At 34.4% G+C, this 21,370-nt stretch overlaps 1 protein-coding gene across 5 annotated transcripts in view; it reads left to right on the top strand.

The window, feature by feature from the left end:
• Positions 1-21,370, top strand: part of C1GALT1 (core 1 synthase, glycoprotein-N-acetylgalactosamine 3-beta-galactosyltransferase 1) — a 39,657-nt gene that overhangs the window by 4,141 nt on the left and 14,146 nt on the right. For 3 of the 5 annotated variants that reach the window (XM_026003814.2, XM_072764383.1, XM_026003815.2), the window contains exons 2-3: positions 18,965-19,062; positions 20,543-20,779. In XM_026003814.2, coding sequence (XP_025859599.1) covers positions 20,560-20,779 — 220 coding nt within the window. In that variant the 5' untranslated portion in view covers positions 18,965-19,062; positions 20,543-20,559. The remainder of the gene's footprint in view (positions 1-18,964; positions 19,063-20,542; positions 20,780-21,370) is intronic. The other 2 variants (XM_026003813.2, XM_026003816.2) reach the window with 1 other exon arrangement.

Here is a 21,370-nt window from a genome sequence, read left to right on the forward strand (position 1 = left end):
AGTTGATTGGGAGTCCGTTATAGTAGTTGGGAGAGAAAGAGAGGGAGAGGAGAAGGGAGAAAAGAAGGTGATCAGAAACATAAAAGACTAGTGAAAAGGGCTTTTTTCCCCTCCTACTCTAGTTACTTCAGTCACCCATTTGCCTTCCTCAGAGGCAACTGGTGTTACAATTCTGTGTATATTCATTTCCTGAGATATGTAAATGTGATAGACTAGGTTCTAGCAGGTTAGTGGACTAGTTCTTAACTGGAGCTGATTTTGTTCCTTAGGAGACATTTGGCAGTGTCTAGAGACATTTTTGGTTGTCACAACTAGGAGTGCAGCTGGTATCTAGTGAGTAGAGGCCACAGGTGCTACTAAACATCTTACAGTGAACAGGACAGCCAACCACAAGAGAGAATTCTCCAGCTCAAGATGTCACTGGCTTAATGGGGGTTACAGAGGTTGAAGCATAGATGGTGGAGGGAAGATAGTGTCGTATAGACAGAGAAGACAGTAGGAATAGAGGAGCCCACTGCAGCAGGGATGTTTAGTAAACTGTAGATAGTTCAGGATTGCTGAAGAGTAAATACTAGGGCATGGAGTATTGAAATATGAGGCTGGAAACTTGGACAGAGTCTAACTAGATCAAGGAGAACCTATATATATATCATGTTAAAGGTACTTAGATTTTGTCTTTTAGGGAGTAGACTCTATGGAGGATTCATGGAGTGATTTGGTCAGCTTTTCCTTTTAGATAGGTCATTCTGGTAAGAGAATGGGAATAAGTTGAGAGAGAACGTTTGAGTGAGGGAGACAGATTAAATATTGTAGTTGCTTAGGGAAGAGAGGAGGGTCTGAAATAGTAGAAATGGAGAGGAGAGGATGGATTAAAAAAACATTTAGGAAATAAAATTGACAAGATTTGGTAATTGGATATGGGGTAGGAATAAGGGGAATGTTAAGAATTAGAGACACTGATTTCTAGTTAAGATAAACAGATGGCTCCTAGTGAAATAGGAACCCATTGGTGAATAATGTAGGTGATCTCCAGTAATTTTAGTTAAGATAAGCAGGTAGCAAGGGAATTAAGGAAGGAAGGTAAATGAGTCACTTTTGGCTATGTTGAATTTAAGATGCCTATGGTCAAGGTGGAAACATTCAGTATATATGTAAGTCAAACTTCAGGAAGTCTGAAAAGGATCAAGAGATCCTCTTGTGTAACAAATGTGGGGATTTTAGTGTACTTTGTTTTTGTTACATCATCTCTATAAATAAAGTCGCCTATCTTAATCTTTGTAAAAAAAAAAGTAATATATATGTCCTTGATTAAAACATTAAAAGGTTGTAAAACAAAAACTCTTCTTACTCATGCCATCTAGTCTTAGTTCCCAGAGATAGTCTTTGTTATAGATCTCTATATACATCTTTCCAGAGGTATATATACAGAAGCATTTAAAAAGCCAAATGTGATTATACAATACAGACTGTAGTACTTTGTCTTAAAAAATAAATATTTTTTCTTACACGTTTTAATGAATGAAGTTGTGTTATGGAAGAAAATAAAAGAGCAAACTGGAGACTAACATAGAATCATCTCTGATGTAAAGTAAAAGATGCAAATACATATATGCTGCTACAGACACTACTTTTTTTGCAAAGATACACAGAGAGATGGGAAAGAAAATGTACTCTTTTTGCTGTGTATACATTTTTTTAATATATGGTTTCAGTTTAGGTTTTTTTCATTTGTTTTCTCTACATTTCTCTGATTTAAAAAGTACCACTACAACATGCTAGCAGAAAGTCATAATATGCCAAATGTGTAAAGATTTTCTGTATTAGCACATATAGATTATTGTTTTGACAGCTGCAGAGTATTCTTTGGTATGGATGTACAGTGTTTTGTTTATTTAACTAGTTCCTTATCAACAAGCAAACATCTTACAGCGATGGCAGCTGTGAATATCTTTGCAGACTTCTGTGTGTCCATAGGACAAATTTTTGATGATGAAATGAGGGTCAGGTCATACTCATTTAAAAATTTTAAAATGTATTGCCAAATTGCCCTTCCAAAAGTCACTAAATGTATATTGTGAGAAAGAATGCATGACTGCTAGTTTTCTCTTCCATGTCATTACTGGATGTTACTAAACATTTTTTGCTAGTATATACAGTTTAAAAAAAATCTCTGCATTTGAATTTCCTTAAGTGAAATTTGAACATCCTTGACCATTGTATTTTCGTCTTCTTCAAATCCTTTATTTTTTTATCTGTTTGTATATGAGATTGATCTTTTGTCTTTTTCATTATGCTACCTTTTGGCATTTTTTGCTGTATAGGTTTTTTTTAACATTTTATACAGAAACGTCTTTGAACCAGCAGTTTCACTGCCCGAAGTTTAACTGATGAATAATTTCATACAGTTTTCCTAAGTCATAGCTTCTGAGTTTTGAGATCTCAGCTCGTGTTATAAAAATGTAAAAAGAAGAAAATGTTATTTTCTTCTAGTGTTGTTATAATTTCATTCTTCTATAAAGATTTTATTTATTTGGGAGAGAGAGAGAGAACACGAGCAGGGCAGGGAGGGGTAGAGAGAAAAGCAGACTCCTTGCTGAGCAGAATCTGACTCAGGGCTGGATCCTATGACCCTGGGATCATGACCTGAGCCAAATACAGGCACTTAGCTGACTGAGCCACCCAGGCACCCCTATAATTTCATTTTTTTAATATTGAAATCTTAGAGACTTTTGAATTTGAAAGAGAAAGGGATCCACTTGGCTGATTTTTATCTTTGTCCCAAAAGATTATCAGTATCAGTACTTGAATAAACCATTTATTTCTTGATTTGAAATGCTATATATATTATGTATTTCCATATGTATTTGTTGTTTTTTAAATTGTGTTTTTTGTTTGTTTTTACCATGTATTTGTTTTTTTAATAAGACTCTTTACTTCAGTCTGGTAAAGACCACCAGGGATATATATATATATATCTTTAGGCTGACAAAGATTAATTAACTTGCTGCTGTGAGGGAGACCACACACCAGAGGAACTGCCAGCATTTTACTAAATAAAGAAAGGACAGGTTTATTACAGGATTTTGGATAAAGGTGGAGTTTAGACAAAATTTAAACGAAACAATATTTGATAGGTTTGAAGTATAGCAAGGCTGTGTGTCAGGGGTTAATTAACATCAGGCCTGGGCTGAGAAGCAAGCCCAAGGTCCTATTTCCTTAGAGCCTACACAGTTAAGATAAATGTGGAATGTTGTGTCTGGGAAGCCCTATATGAAACTTTGACTTGGAAATTAAGGCTGCTGCTATTTGATGAATGATCCACCACCCATGCAAGAATGGAATGTTTCAATCTCACTGATACGCTTTTAAGATAGCTTAGTTCTAACGGCGTGGTTGTAGAGAAAGAAAATTTGTCAGCAGTAAATATACAGTATTAATTAAAAGCATTAGAAGTGGGTTTTTTAAAACTGATTCATAGATAAATTGATGTGCCTGTTCACCCTACATATCAAATTATTCTAATTAGTACACCACTATTTATTGTAGGTAATATATTTTAATCTCTGGTAGGCTTGATCTACCCTCCAGCCCACAATGCTCCTTTCGGGAATTTCCGAGTTTTGTGTATTTTCCAAAAAATATTAAGAATAATTTTTTTTAAGATTTTATTTATTTATTCATGAGAGACACAGAGAGAAAGAGAGGCAGAGACACAGGCAGAGGGAGAAGCAGGCTCTATGCAGGGAGCCTGATGTGGGAATCGATCCTGGGTCTCCAGGATCACACCCTGGGCTGAAGGCAGTGCTAAACTGAGCCACCCGGGCTGCCCCAAAAAATAATTTTTTACCACATTATTTAATTTTTTAAAATCTTGAATTTTAAGTGGGTCCATTAGGCTTCATCTATCACCATACTCCTTTCCAGAATTTCCCAGGTATACTCACATACTTGTTTTTACAGATCTTTTTGATTGCTTTTTACTGAGTTATTTAACTTTTCAAAATCTTCTTGTATTAAAAAAAAATAACAAAAAATAAACTCTTGTATTTTATTTTGGATGACATTACATATATAGATTAATTAGAGAAAATCAACATTGTTATCTTTTTCCAATGTTTATTGTAAAATGCACATAAAATTTACCATTTTAATCATTTTTAAGTGCACATTTCAGTGGTATTAAGTACATTTATATTGTTGTGCAACCGTTACCACTAGCTATCTCCAGAACTCTTTTCATCTTGCAAAACTAAAATCTATGCCCATTAAACGATAGTTTCCCATTCCCCTTCTCCCCCAGTCTCTGGCAACCACCATTCTCCTTTCTGTCACTATGGTTTTAACTGAGTGTCTCCTGTAAATGGAATTATATACAATCGGAAAAGGACAAACATTATATAGTCTCATTCATTTGGGGAATATAAAAATTAGTGATAGGGAATAAAGGGAAAGGAGAGAAAATGAGTGAAAATATCAGTGAGGGTGACAAAACATGAGAGACACCTAACTGGAAAATGAACAACGAACAACGGGTAGTGGAAGGGGAAATGGGCAGGGTGTTGGGATGACTGGGTGATGGACACTGATGGGGGACTTGGCGGGATGAGCACTGGGTGTTATGCTATATGTTGGCAAATTGAACTCCAATAATAATTTTTTTAAAAAATGGAATTATATAGTATTTGTCTTTTTTGTGACTGGCTTATTTCATTTAGCATAATAGTGTCAGAGTTTGTTCATGTTATAGTATAGGTCAAAATTTTCTTTCTTTTAAAGGCTGAATAATATTCCATTGTAATGCACAAAGTACATTTTGCTTATCCATTCATGGACACTTGGATTACTTCCACATTTTAGCTATTGTAAATAATGCTGCTATAAATATGGGTATACGGATATCTCTTTGAGACCCTACTTCCAATTCTTTTGATCATATGCCCTGAAGTGAAAGTACTAGATCTTATGGTAATTCTAAATCTTTATTTATTTATTTATTTATTTTGGTGGAACTACTATACTATTTTTCACAGTGGCTGTACATTTTACTTCCTTGCATACTTTACATTATAGTGGACAAGTGTTTGCATTTCTCCACATCCTTACCAACACTTGTTATTCTGATAGTGGCCATCCTAACAGATGTGAGCTGGTATCTCATTGTAGTTTTGATTAGCATTTCCCTGATGATCAGTAATGTTGAGCGTCTTTTCATCCTCAACATGCTCATGCTTATCAGCCAGTTGTATATCTTGTTTGGAGAAATGTCTTTTCAAGTCCTTTGCCCATTTTATTGATTTTGTTAAGTTTTAGGAGTTCTCTATATATTCTGGACTTTTAATCCTTTATTAGATGACTTGCAGATACTTCTTACATTCTGTGGATTGCCTTTTTATTTTGTTGATAGTGTCTTTTTATATATAAATTTTTAATGGAGTCCAATTTGATTAATTCTCTTTTGTTGCATGTACCTTTGATGACCTATCCAATAAATTATTCCCAATTCCAATATCAGGAAGCTTTTGTCTTCTGTTTTCTTCTAAGAGTTTTATAGTTTTAGGTCTTATGTTAAGGTCTTTGAGTTGATGTCTGTATATGATGTTAGGTAAAGGTCCAGTTTCATTCTGTAGGGTGCAGTTTCATTCCGTAGGGTGCAGATATCCTGTTTTCCCAAAACTTTTTTCAAAAGGTTGTCTTCTGCTCATTTAATGGACACAGCCCATTTGTTGAAAATCTTTTGACCATAAATTCATGGGTTTATTTTTGGGCTCTCTATTCCATTGGTCTATTTGTCAATCTTTATGCCGGTGCCACTGTGACTGTAGCTTTTGTAGTAAGTTTTAAAATTAGGAACCATGAGTTCTCTGGTTTCATTGCTCTTTTTCAATATTTTTTTTTTTTTAGGTTCTTTGGGGGTCCCTTGACATACCATATGAATTTTATGATGGATATATCTGTTTCTGCAAAAAAACATTGTTAGATTTTGGTAGAGATTGCATTGAATTTGTAGACCACTTTAGGTAGTATTGATGTCTTAATAGTATTCTTCCAATCTATGAACGTGGGATGTTTTTCCATTTATCTATATCTTCTCTAATTTCTGTTGAGGATGCAAAAAATACTTATGTTTTCATGGGGTAGTAACAAAAGATACCCTCACTTTTGATTTTCTGAATCTGAAATTGTGGGAATATTTTTGAAAATAGAATTACAGCTCAAGACAATACAACTTGATTTTGACTTGGTGGTGAACTGTTACATAATTTTTGGAAGGTTTATTAATTTGTTTCTTATCCTACATACTTCTTTAGGATTCATAAAATTCCATGGTCTTTCTAATGCTAAGGTTTTGTAACCATAATGCAGGGTCATTAGGTGACAACTATGTCTTAATTTTATCAGCTTAATAAATTAGTAATAGAAAATACTTTTAGAGTCTGTCTCAGAATTAACATGTACTTCTATTATAGTTCATATGAGTTGAATACACATCAAAGGAAATAATATGTAGTTCGCATTATATATCTATTTTATGCCTTTGGGTTAAAGAAGTGTAAAGCTTCAAATGGTGGAACCATATGTGATTTTTGTATTTAGTAAATTAAGTGGTATAAATATAAATCTGGTTACAAAAATCATTTCAACTGTATCCCTCCGTTTAGTAAAACAAACATTTGAATGCATTTTATAAGCCAGTCTGTGTGTTAGGTGCTGGAGATGTAGAGATAAGAGCCATAACCACTTTTCCTGAGGAGCTTATAGTCTAGTGGGAAACAGATGCACATACTTAATATTATGCAGTATGATGTATATACAGTAGAGGGTGTGAATAAAAGAATGAAGAAACATTCAAAAGAGAGCAGGTAATTTGACCATGGGCAATAGGGAAGAGTGGTCATGGAAAGTTCTGAAACTAAGTAACCTTGAAAGAATTATGCACCTATCCAGTAGACAAAATCGAGGATGGCACACCAAGCAAAAAGAATAGAATAGCCAAAATCATCCATATGAAAGATCGTGGCAGACTTGGGAGGATGGCTGAATGGTCTTTGCAGATAAAGAGTTATGAGACAGAAGAGAGCAAGAAGATAAGCTGGAGCCAGTCTTATGTATCAAGTAAGCAGTATGTATTTGATCCTGTGGCATTGGAATGTATTATGTGTTTTTAACAAGACTGCTGTGTGAAGCCTCTGTGAAGATGTTACCAAGGAAAAGTAAAAATACCTGAGCCTCGGGAAGAATGATCAAGGAATGAATATAGAAAAATGTCTTTATGAAGGGATAAAATATATGTGGAGATATAATCAGATTTGGGGTGTTAGGAGAAGAATAAAGAGATAGATGCTTTGCCCTCTTATTTCAAGCCAGCTAATGTTTATCACACTAAATTAAGAATTTAAAGGGATCTTGAGAGTACAACTTTTGAGAGCTGCTCAAGTAATATATATTCATTAAACTTCACTTGGAAAAAAAATAAACTTCACTTGGAAATAGATGGAAAGAAAAATATTCTTAGTTATCCCTAATTCCAGCACTGATATTAGAAGTTAGAATTAAAATTAGAAATGAGAAATTAACATTTTGGCTTTTTCTTTTTCTTTTCTTTTCTTTTTTTTTTTTTTTTTTTCTTTTTTTTAAGGATTTTGGTTTTTAAAGCACAGATATATAATAACAAATAAAACTCCGCATTTTTTTTTTTTTTTTTTTTTTTTTTTTTTTTTTTTTTTTTTTTTTTTTTTGCTTTTGTTCTAACCATGGTCCCATGTCATGTACTCTTTAAAGACATTTTAGGAGTTGTAAAGCATTGTATTTTTGTATTCAATGGGTGTACTTTGTATAATTTTTCCTTTTATTGATTCTGACTTTTGACTGAATCTTTCATTTAGCAGACTCTTGAGGGTTTATGTGCAGGCACTGTTTATAAATACTTCTCATATAGCTTGCTAAGATTATTTCCTTATTTTTTTAATTTTATTTATTTATTAATGAGAGACACACAGAGAGAGAGAGGCAGAGACACAGGCAGAGAGAAAAGAAAGCTCCATGCATGGAGCCTGACGTGGGACTCGATCCTGGGTCCCCAGGATATGCCCTGGGCCGAAGGTGGTGCTAAACCGCTGAGCCAGCCAGGCTGCCCAGATTATTTCCTTAGTTTAAAAGTTGACCTCCCTCTGCCTGTGATTCTGCCTCTCTCTCTCTCTTTCTCTCTCTTTCTCTGTGTGTTTCTCATGAATAAATAAATAAAATATTTTTTTTAAAAAGTCTGTGAGCTAAGAAAATCTTAACTTCTCTTTTGATATTTTTAGATCAGGTCACGTGGCAAACTGTCAAAAGTATTAGGTATTTACACAACTCTTAGCCTGCATAGTTTTGTGGAAAGGCTAAGTGAATTTAAAACACTTAGAAGAGGGGCGCCTGAGTGACTTAGTTGGGTAAGAGTCCAACTCTTGATCTCAGATCAGGTCTTGACCTCAGAGTCATAAGTTCAAGCCCTGCTTTGGAGCCTATTTAAAAAAATCACTTAGAAGAGTCTCTTTTGCATTGAATAATTACTGTATTACCTGTTTTTATTTGCTAGATAATATTTTGGATTTGAATGTTATTTTTAATTTGTAATTTGTTATTCAAGTATACAGATGACCAACTGTGGATGTTTTCCCAGGTTCCACACCTGCATCTCCCTCTCTCTTTTTTAAAAAAGTTTTATTTATTTGAGAGAGTGAGAGAGCAAGCAAGGGGAGGGGCAGAGGGAGAAAGAGAATCACAAACAGACTCCAAGCAGAACACAGAATGTGATGTGGGGCTCAATCTCAAGACCCTGAGATCATGACCTGAACTGAAACCAAGAGTTGTACACTCGACCAACTGCGCCACCCAGGTGCCCCAGACCTGCATCTCTTAACAGCTTGCTCAGTATTTCTATGTCAGTGCACTACTGGCACTTTAAAATAGATATAGTATGATGCACTGAATATTGATCTGACCAAAGTCTGTCATGTTTTTAAAATATCTGTACTCATCCCTTATACTCCTTGGATAGTTTAGCAAGGTATAAAATTGTAGGTTGGAAATCATTTTTCCTCAGAGTTTTGAAGGATTTTCTGCCTTGTTTTCTAGCTCTCGGTGTTGTTGTGTGAAAGTCTAAAACTACCTAATTCTTGTCTCTTTGCCTCTTTCTCTGCAGGTTTGCAGGATGGTTTATTTGAGGTGAAATTGTTCTGAAATTACAAGATACTATATCTTTGTCGGTCTGTTTTTGTTCAGAGTGTTAACTATCATTGGATCCTTTAGATCTGGAAACTTCCTAAAAATATTTGATTATTGATTTCCTCCCCTCTTTTATCTGCACGTCTAAACTCATCTTTAGTTATCAACTTTCTTATTTTTCATCACCTTATCTTTTTGTTTTGCTCATTGTGGGGGTGATTTCCTTTGTTCTTCTGTTCAGGTTTTTTATTTTCTTACATTTTAATTTGTTGTAGAGTTCTTCTTGTTCACGTAATTTTTAAAGCTAATATCTTATTTCATGAATAGAATGGCATGACATTTTTTAATCTCTTAGGATATCAATAATTGGGGTTTTCTTAGTTTTCATCTCATTATATCATCTCTTCCAAGTTGCTTTAAATTTGACTTTGTTGGGGTTTTTTCTTTCGTATTACAGACTTTCCTTAGAGTATCTGGTGATTTTTAAGTGGCTATTTACATTTTAGAGTAGATACTAAAACTAGTTAATATTTCTATATACATTGTTAGGGCTGACAGTATTCTTCACTGTATGATGATTGAACTGGAATGATTGATTGTTGAAGCTTTTGGGGGTACCATATGGCAAAACCAAACCAAGTGATTTTTAACTTCCCAATAATAAAGCCGATGGTGCTAATACTTTTTCCAAGGGCCTATATCCCCTTTCTGTTCACAGGCTCCTAATGCATTTTTATCCTCATTGTTTATCTCCTAAGATTCTTTGTTGCTGGGCTACCCTCACACTGCCAGAGCCAGCTTTGCTAATATATGAGCTGTGGGAGTGTCTGGGAAGTTTATTTCCTAAGGACAGCCCTTCACCAATAATTAATTATATGAATACAACTCTGAGGTGTGGCTTGCATTGCCTCCAGAACTATCCTATGGAATGGAGTTAAAATTACCTCCCATGGGATTTTGCATGACTTCCTTTCCTTCCTGTCCTACTTCCCTACAAGTTTTTCCAGGGACTACTTTCTGTTAAACCACTTTCACACAAAGGACTCATCTCATGGTTTCCTTTCTGAGGACCCACTTAACCATTAATGTTTAGGCTTCATTTCCTTTGATAATGAATGTATTATTTTGGAGTGAGATTGGACTGTGTTTTTTTTTTTTTTTTTTTTTTTTATGCTATCTATATTTCAGGCTCTCTTTGTCAGATGTTGGTATCAAACTTTTTCATGAAAGAAGAATTAGTTAAGTTCTACTTAACTTCCTGAATGATTCATGTAGTACAGGCATACTTCAAAAGTATTGAGAGTTCATTTCCAGACCACTGCAGTAAAGCAAATATTACAATAAAGCAAGTCAGATGAATTTTTGGTTTCCCATGCATATAAAAATTATGTTTACACTGTTGTGTAGCATGTTAAGGTGCAATAGCATTATGTCTTTTAAGAAATGTACATACCTTAATTTACCTTATTAAAATATACTTTATTGCTAAAAAATGCTAACCATTATCTGGGCTTTTGCTAGTGGCATCATAATCTTTTTGCTAGTGAAGGGTTTTGCCTTCATGTTGATGGCTGCTGACTGATCAGGCTGGTGGTTGCTGAAGGTTGGAGTGACTATGACAATTTCTTAAAATAAGACAGCAATAGAATTTGCCACATCTGTTGACTCTTCCTTTCTTGAACGATTTCTCTATAGCATAGATAGTGTTTGATAGTATTTTACCCATGGTAGAACTTCTTTCAAAATTGGAGTCAGTCCTCTCAAACCCTGCCAATGTTTTATTAAGTTTATGTAATATTTTAAACCCTTGTTGCCATTTCAGCAATCTACATAGTATCATCACCAGGAGTAAATTTTATTGCAAACAAACCACTTTCTTTGCTTTGCTCATCCCTAAGAAGCAACTCATCCATTCAGGTTTTTTTCATGAGATTACAGCAGTTCAGTCACATCTTCAGACTCCTTTTCTAATTCTATTTATTTTGCTGTTTCTACTGTATCTGCAGTTACTTCTTCTTTTGAAGTCTTAAACCCCTCAAGGTCATCCATGAGGGGTGGAGTCAACTTCTTCCAAATTTTTGTTCATGTTAATATTTTGACCTCTTCCATGAATCATGACTGTTCTTAAAGCCATCTAGAATATTGAATCTTTTCCAGGTTTTTAATTGAACTTGCCTTGCTCCATCAGAGGAATCACTGTTTAATCACTATAGCCTTATTAAATGTAGTTCCTCTTTTTTTTTCCAAAGATATTTATTTATTTATTTGTTTGTTTATTTATTTATTTATTTATGAGACAGAGCACACACAAGCAGTGAGGAGGGGCAGAGGAAGAAGCAGACTCTCTGCTGAGCAGGGAGCCTAGCACAGGGTTCAATCCCAGGACCCCAAGATCATGACCTGAGCCGAAGGCAGACACTTAATTGAGCCACCCAGGAGCCTCATGAAATGTATTTAGTAAATAATAAGACTTGAAAGTTCAGAATTACTCCTTGTTCTATATGCTGCAGAGTGGACGTTGTGTTAGGAGACATGAAAATAACTTTAATCTTGCTCCTCTCTGTTAGAGCTCTGAGATAAGCAAGTGCATTGTCAGTGAGCAGTAATATTTTTATTTTTTTGTGAGCAGCATGTCTCAACAATAGGCTTAAAATATTGGTAGCCTGGGTGGCTCAGTGGTTTAGCGCCGCCTTCCGCCCGGGGCATGATCCTAAAGGCCTGGGATCGAGTCCTGCGTTGGGCTCCCTTCGTGGAGTCTGCTTCTCCCTCTGCCTGTGTCTCTGCCTCTCTCTCTCTCTCTCTGTCTCTCATGAATAAATAATAAAATCTTTTAAAAAGTTTAAATAAACAACATTGTAAAATAGATGTAATGTCATCCAGGCTTTGTTGTTCCATTTCTAGAGCACAGGCAGAATAGATGCAGCATAATTCTTAAGGGCTGTAACATGCTCAAGATGGTAAATGAGCAATGGTTTCAACTTGAAGTTATCAGCTGCATTAACCCCTAATGAGAGAGTCAATCTGTCCTTTGAAGCCAGGCATTGACATCTAGTTCACAAAGTCCTACGTGGCATCATTCCAACAGATAGCTGTTTCATCTACATTGGAAATCTATTGTTTAGGGTAGCCACTTTCAGTAATTATCTTAGATGGATTTCTCTGAATAACTCGGAGCTGCTTCATCACTTACTGCTTAACTTTACACTCTTGTCTTATGTTTATCTTCTTTGCCTTATCTCATGAACCAACCTCTGCTAGCTTCAGACCTTTTTTAATGTGCTTCTCTCAGCCTTCATCAAATTGAAGAGTTAGGACCTTGCTCTCGATTAGGCTTTGGCTTAAGAGAATGTTGTGGCTGGTTTGATATTCTATCTAGACTATTAAAATGTTTCCATATCAACTGTATCAAAATCAGCTGTTTTACTTTATCATTTTTGAGTTCACTGAATAACACTATTAATTTATTTCAAGAACTTTTCCTTTGTATTCACAGTTGGCTGTTTAGCATAAGAAACCTAGCTTTCAGCCTTTTTTGGGCTGTCAGCATGCCCTCCTCACTAAACCCAATCATTTCTAGCTTTTAATTTAAAATGAGAGGCATGTGATTCTTCCATTCACCTAAACATGAAGAGCCCATTGTAAAGTTACTAATTGGCCTAATTTCAATTTTGTGTCTCAGGGAATAGGGAGGAATTAGGAGGAGGAAAGGGACGAGAATGGCTGATGGTGGAGCAGCAGAACACACATAGCATTTATCGATTAAGCTTGCCGTCTCATATGGATGCAATTCATGACACCCGAAAACAATTAGAATAGTAGTGTCAAAGATCACTGATCAGAGATCACTATAACAAATATAACAGTGAAGAAGTTTGAAATAAGAACTGTGTCAAAATGTGACACAAATTGAAGTGCATGGTGTTAGAAAAATAGTGCTGATAGACTTACTGGACAAAGAGTTACTACAGACTTTGAATTTGTAAAACATCCAGTATCTGCAAAGCACAGTAAAGCATAGTGACATTAGATATGCCTGTATAAAAATTGTGTTTTGAAAGATTTAAGTATTATATCCAAGAAAAGCCTGGACCTTTTTGAAGTCTGACTCTGACAACATTCTTTATTTCCTTTGTGGTACTTCTTTTAGTTTTTATACCTGAGTCAGCTTGGATTATTTGCTTTTTTTTTTTTTTTTTTTTAGAGAAATATGTTTCATTTAGGTTTTCCAGTTTAACAGCTGTTTATTATACAAAATGTTCTTTTGACTTTTTAAATCTGTGAATGTGGATATAATTTAAATCCTGACTGTAACAAACCAACTATAAAAAGACATTTGTGAACTAATTGAGGCAATTTGACTATAGAAGACAGTTATGGAAATTTGATTACATACTTGGGTTGGATGAGTCCAAAGAATTGTTAATTTTTCAAAGCATTGCTGATTTTGTTAGGCATTTGATAGTGGCTTTTTGTTTCATTAATTTTATCTATTTTTCTATCTTGAATTTTATTGATTTTTGTTATTTCATTCATTTTGCTGGCTTTAGGCTTATTTTTCTCTTGATTTTTGAAGTGGGAGCTTGAGTCAATTCATTTAATTTTTTTTATCTTTTCTAATGTAAGCACTTAGTTCTGTAAGTTTTCCTTAAGCACTGCTTTAGATGTGTCTCTTTCATTGCTATTTATGAGCCCCTGTGTAATTAACAGCACTGTAAATTCCATGAGAACAGGGAAAGATATTTTGTTTTAGCTTTTCCCAGTATTTAGCAGTGCCATATAATTGTAAATGATTTTTGAATTTTAACACTTCCATATAGTAGTATCTCATCTTGGCAGCTTAGCTCAAAAATCTGAAACTTATAAAGAAATAAAATTAGTAGAAATATTCTCAAAATGTTAAAAGAAAAGTACAAGGGAATATAGCAAGTAAAATTTTATGTAATGGAGTTTTCTTTTTAGTGAAAAATGTATTGAATATGAGATGGATTAAGTCTTCAGAATAAACCTTTTGAAGAATTCATATAAAGAAACATTTGAATTGTTATTAGCAAGATTAGTAGTAGGAGAGCAGAGGCATGAAAATTTAGTCTGAAACCAGTTCTGGTCTTTCAGCAACTCTTAACATTTTCACAGTCCTTCTTCGAGCTCATGGGCTTTTTTTTTTTTTTTTACATCTTCTTTACATCTCAAGATTTATCAATAGAGCAAAAATAGTTTCTTCTTGTGCTGGTAACAATATCTTCTTATCTTCCACTTAAAGATACTTTTAGAAAGGGAGAAAGATATGGGAAGTTGGTGGGTGACTATAAATGTAACCGTGGTATAATGGGGAAAAACCTACAAACTTTAAGTGAAATGTGAGTTAGAATCCTAACATGTTGGCTGTGTGGTTTGGGTCAGTTTAATTTCTTTGAAACTCAGTTTCCGCATTTGTAATATAGAGATACTACTATCAAGTATTCCAGTTGTTGTGAAGATCAGAGAAAACACAAGTTTTAAACATAATGCTTCATACATTTGGATGTATTTGTACATACACTGTATCTGTAAGCATTTATACATTGAATCACTATATAAGATTCATCTCAGGTTTTTTTGTTTTGTTTTGTTTTTGTTTTTTTAAGATTTTATTTATTTATTCATGAGAGAGAGGCAGAGACACAGGCAGAGGGAAAAGCAGGCTCCATGCAGGGAGCCCAATGTGGGACTCGCTCCAGGGACTCCAGGATCATGCCCTGGGCCGAAGGCAGGTGCTAAACCTCTGAGCCACCCAGATGTTCGTTCCTCATCTCAGTTTTGTAAGGAAAGTCTTTTAAGGGAAAAAATAAACTACCAAAAATCATTTTAATGTAGTTTATGGAGAGAAATGCATGTTGAATATGTAAATGTAGCAAATTAATACTATAATCCAGAAAAAAATTATAAGCAGTAGACTGACAACCCTGGTAGGATATAGTATAAAGTACTAAAATTTAAAAGCAAAAAACAAACACTGAAAGCCTCGGATTTGGGGGACTTTATTGTAAATTCCATTAACTTTCCAAAAGCCTGAAAATTGAAAGAAAACATGATATCATGTAAAGGGCATTAAAGTCTTATTGAGAAGGTATTAGTAACTGGTAGAATGACTAAAAACCAAATATTAGAGAAGAGGACCATTTATCTACAAAGATAAAAGATCAATCTGCATCTTTTCTAGCATCAATATGAGAACACCATAAATCAATATTTACGAAGTTTATACTTGGTCAACTTGTGCTTCATTTATAAAGAGAGTACTTAATAGTCTCAAGCCTGTAAGAGTTTAGAATATAGCACCAATGAGTACTATTACAAAAATTACTTGCCGAAATTCAGCCAAAAAGCATGACATTAATGAAGAACTCATATATAAAGGAACTGTAATAAAAAGACTATTAAGGAGCACAGAATCCAATTTAATACATATCCAAGATTAAGCAGTCATGGGAATTACAGCATAATTTATAGATTGTAAACTGTGCAAAATTTTACAGAATAAAAATAGTTCATAAAATTTGAGCATTTGGGGGAGAGTGTATGTGCTGATTTCCACACTTCTCACAGCAAGGAATTAATAGGAACTATCTAAAATTGAAATACGTAGTTTTTAAAAAGAGCCTCCAATTGCCTTATATTTTTCAGTCTTATCTTTAGAAAGATCATTGAGGGATCCCTGGGTGGCGCAGCGGTTTAGCGCCTGCCTTTGGCCTAGGGCGTGATCCTGGAGACCCAGGATCAAGTCCCACGTCGGGCTCCCGATGCATGGAACCTGCTTCTCCCTCTGCCTGTGTCTCCGCCTCTCTTTCTCTCTCTCTCTCTCTCTCTCTGTGACTGTCATAAAAAAAAAAAAAATTAGAAAGATCATTGAGAGGAGAAGAGTCATAAATGTTTAGCTGACTTTCAGAGTTCATTTAGATTGATTTAATTTCCCCTTTTTTGATAAATTAAGTAAATCTAACTTAATATGTTAAATCTTTAAAATAACATAACTAACATCCATACCAGTTCTGTAAAACTACAGTAAAATGATTAAGAATCTGAATTTTTGATTCACATTGCTAGTATGACCCTGGGAAGATTATGAACATTTTTGTCAGAGTTTGTCTGTAAAATGAGTTTGATAGTCCCTAGTTTATAGTTAACTCATGTAAAGCTCTTAATAAATACAAGGGTCAACTATTAGCTATAGTTGTCTTTCCTTCCATCTTTGTTATTTATAAAGATGTTATTCATATCTATAATGATATCACCAAATGTTAATAATAGTTATTTCTGGCTGATGGAATTTGGGATGATTTCTATCTTTTCCATGTTCTGTATTGTTTGATTTCTTTTTTACAATGAGTAATACAAAGCTGTCCCTTAAAAAATAAAGCAAAAAATATAAAATTTAGTTGTCCCAGCCCTTCTTTTGCATCTAAAATCTCAATTGTTAAGCCTAAAAAATCTTTCTTTTTAAAATGCTCCTCAAGTGATTTTGATTCCATATCATGTTTGGAAAACAGTTGACATTGAGAACTTCCTTCCACTTAATTTTAGTATATTAGAAGTTCCTCTAACGTGCAACTTAGTTACACAATGTCTTCCAACCTGGTCTACTTCAGCACTCTTGTTAAGAATCTGAATAGTTGAGAGTGCTGATTTTTGCTAAAAATCAGAGTAAGATTTTGGGTGCATTGTACCCATATGAGATGTCTATTTTATCCCAGGAACAAGAAAGAAAAAATGGGAGTAAACAAATTTAGTCATAAAGCCACAATCTTTGAAGTTAAGAGGATGGGGTAAAAGCAACAGGGATGAGCCAGCATATGTTGATTGATAATGCTCTGAAGGAGGGGTAAGAGGATGGTAGCCATCCAGCAGCATCACAAGATATTTTTTAATTAAAAACAAATATTTAATATCAGTTTTCCCTCCACTCACCCCAGAACAGGTGTGTTGCTAAAACAATGTCACCTCAGTGAAGAAAACTAACCATAATTATGTCACTAATTTACCACAAACGATAAATCCCCCATGCTGCAGAAGTAGACTTGTTCTGAAACTCAGTGTCTTTTGGGAAATGATAGGGTAGCAGGTTAGTATTCGTAGTTACTGGAGCTGGATCAGCACTTTCTTCACATATTCACTTTCTTGCAGCTCTTCCCCTTGTCACTCACAGTGCCTTCTGTGGCTTGCTTTCTCCCCTGCTACCAGGAGTAGACTATAGCAGTGGAAAATTCATTTAGACTGTGTCCTTCTGAGACTGTGAAGTGATTATATCTGGTATTAAGGTGAGGGAAGTCACAGCCAGTACAAAAAGAAAATCAGAACCAGTGTGCTAGAAGGGAAAGTGTCAGAGAATCAGAAGATGTGGGGAATTGCTTGCAGTGCGGCTCCTAGATGATACCTCAGTTTAAGTGTTTGTTAATGCTACCTTAACAACCTTTCTTTAGTTTTATTGCTTCAGTCTTATACTGCTAATCTTTTTACATGTACCTTAAGAAATTTGGAGTTATGATATCTTTCACTTTTCTTGGCTTCATGTTTTCAATTCATGGGACTTCCGAATTAACTCTATTGTGGATTAAGTCTTAATAATACACACTTATTTTAAAGAAAGAATTCCAGATTCTTGAATAGTTCTCTTCAGCTTTTTTTTCTTATATAATGATTCAGCAATTCTGTACATTACTCAGGGCTCATCATAATAAGTGTACTCTTAATCTCCTTTATCTGTTTCACCCATCCCCCACTCACTTCCCTTCTGCCAACCACCAGTTCTCTGTATTTTAAGGCTCTGGTTTTGGTCTCTCTCTTTTTTTTAATTTCCTTGCTTTGTTTCTTAAGTTAAACATATGGGTGAAACCCTATGGTATTTGTCTTTCCCTGACTTATTTAATGTTACAACCTCTAGATACACCCATGTTGCAAGTGGAAAGATCTCCTTTTTTATGACTGAGTAATATTCTGGTGTGTTCATATGTGTGTGTGTGTGTACATGTACATGCACACGCACATGCCACATCTTCTTTATCCATTCATCTATGGACACTTAGGTTGCTTTAATATCTTGCCTATGTTAAATAATGCTGCAGTATACATAGGGGTGCATATATCTTCATATTAGCATTTTTAATTTTCTTTGGATAAATATCCACTAGTGGAATTACTGGGTCATATGGTAATTCTATATTTAATTCTTCAAGGGACCTCCATACTGTTTTCCACAGTAGTGAAACCAACAGTATACAAGGTTCCTTTTTTTTCCACATCCTAACCAACGCTTGTTATTTCTTGCCTTTTTGATTCTGGGCATTCTGACAAGTATAGAGTGATATTTCATTGTGGTTTTGATTTGCATTTCCCTGATGATTAGTAATGTTTAGTATCTTTTGATGTATCTGTTGACTATATGTCTTCTTTGGGAAAATATCTCTTCAGGTCCTCTGCTCATTTTAATCAGATTAAATGGGGGGTTTTGGTGTGGAGTTGTAGAAGTTCTTTCTGTGGTTCAGCTATTAACTCTTTATTGGATATATCATTTGCAAATAATCTTGAGAGTTTTAGAGTTTCAAAAGAATCACTTAAACCAGGAAGGGTATTTTCCCTGGGATTGCAGATTACACCTTTGCTATAAGGATTTCACTAAAGACCAATCTGAAGAAGGAAAAGAGGACAGTAACAAGGGAGAACTTGAGACCCCTCTCAGGGAAAATAGTAACAATACTTGGTAAACTTGTTTCTGCTTTTCCTCTAGGAAATTTTATAGGATAGCTGAGTGGGACATATATACTCTTCACCCATGAAGGCCTACCTTTCTGAACCTTAGAATGCAGTTAAGATAGAGCAAAGGAAGTAAGTAAACCAGTACCTGCCAGTTTCATATGGGTAATTTACTTCTGCCTTATTACTGAGCAGCTTTGCTCACATGGTCTTTCTTTTACCTCCACTTCTCCTTGGGGTCATCCTTCTCAAATTACTACTTAGTAGAGGGCCTGAGAATCGAGATGCAAGATGAACATGGTATAGTTCCATGGCCTGATAATTTTATTTATAGAATTCAGGATATTTTTGCATTAAATATACATATATTAAATATGTATTAAGGATATAGTAAAAGGTCACATGCAGTTTTTTGTATATAAATTTTTTTCTACAGTAAATATTGTTACAGAAAAGTATATAAATCATAAACATAGAGTTTGTTGATTATCACAGAGATAACTATGTAACCATTAATTTATTTTGATATTAGCATACTTTCTTTTTGTAAGTTTGATACATCTTTTTCCATCCTTTGCTCTTAGCTTTCTGAATATATTTAATGTATATCTCTTATAAGCAACATGTTGGTTTATTTTTTCACTAATCTGGGCTGGCAATCTTTATCTTTTAGAGTTTTCAGTCTTTTTTACATTAATATCATTGGTGATATATTTGCATTAAAATAAACCATATTACTTTTTTTTCTGTTTTTCACCTATTTTGTGTCTACTTCTCTTTTTTCCTGGTCTTATTATTTTATTATTTCATTTTTTCTGTTTTAGTTATATAGCCTTTTACTAATTTTTTAAATGATTACACTAGCAATTATATTATACATCTTTTAGTCTTTTAAAGCCTAAACATTTGTACTTTCACCACTTCTGGACAACAAAATTATTTTAGAACTGTGTCCTCCTTACAATTTTTGTACCACTTATGTCATTTGTTTTAACAATGATAGTAATAATGTCTCACAGGATATTATATCATATATACTAACTTATATATAATATATACTATGTAATATAAAAGAGAAAAAAGGTAAGTTTAGGTATTTTGACAGCCAAAAAGAACATGGCAAGCAGGCTTGGGTTCACAAAGGATTCTGGTGGGAAGAACAGGAAATTCTGTGTGCAAACACTGACCTATTTACCATATCCCACTCCATATTCCACTCCATATTCCACTTGGAGAACAATGATTCTCCATATTCTCCATATTCCACTCCATATTCCACTCCATATTCCACTTGGAGAACAATGATTCTCCATATTCCACTCCATATTCCACTTGGAGAACAATGATTCTCCAAGTTACTACTCATCTATTTTATAGAATTGTCCATAAGGGGGGGAAAAAAAAAAGAATTGTCCCTAATTGTGTTCTAGCAGCAACTGAAGGGATAAAATATTAGAAATGTTCTCCTATAGGGAAGGAATTAACTTTCCCATCTGGCTAAAAGTAATCAACTTTTTTTTTTTTTTTAAGTTATCAAGTCTTTTTCTTTTAACTCATGGTAGGTATTGATTCCTTTATAAATTATAACTTCCTGCTAATTTTTTTCTTACAGAAATACACTTTCGGGAAATGGCCTCTAAATCTTGGGTGAATTTTTTAACCTTCCTTTGTGGATCAGCAATTGGATTTGTTTTATGTTCTCAGCTATTTAGTATTTTGTTGGGAGAACAGAGTGATACCCAGCCCAATATTCTTCATAATGATCCTCATGCTAGGCATTCAGATGATAATGGACAGAATCATCTAGAAGGACAGATGAACTTCAATGCAGATTCTAGCCAACATAAAGGTATGGTTCACTTTATTAAGGATTAAACAGAAATAGTATTTTTCAGTCTGTGTAAGTGTTGTGAGAATTGGAAAAAGCTATTAATGTGAATTTTGTTATACACAGTGTCTTTTGATGAAAATGAGCTTAATTCCTGGTATTTAATGACAATTCTTAGTTCACATCAGGAACTAAAAATTTATTTCAGGGGTAAGATATTTAATTTTGAATTTATTCTTTACTGTCTTTATCTTAGCCCGGTTCCAAACACTGAAAAAACATTAACATAATTCAAAGATCTCTGCAAATATGATATATTTGACAAGAAAGAATACAACAGCTCAAGAACAATTGGAATCCTGGGATGCAGAGGGTCCCTCCATTAAGAATGGTTTCTTTATCTTTTTTGGGAGTAAATTACTTCTTTCTGACCTCTCAAGCAGAGGCTGAGGAATAAAGAGTACCACATCCTGATTGAGTTTTATGAACTTAGAAGTACATATACATACCATTATGAATTATGTTATATTGTGTAAATGTTTATATGACCCTGATTCAGCTCTGAGTAGGTGCTCTGTGTTCTTATCATAGAGCAGTTTGATTACTGTACAC

This window comes from Vulpes vulpes, chromosome 7, assembly GCF_048418805.1.
Source record: "Vulpes vulpes isolate BD-2025 chromosome 7, VulVul3, whole genome shotgun sequence".
In the NCBI taxonomy this organism is placed as follows: Eukaryota; Metazoa; Chordata; class Mammalia; order Carnivora; family Canidae; genus Vulpes; species Vulpes vulpes.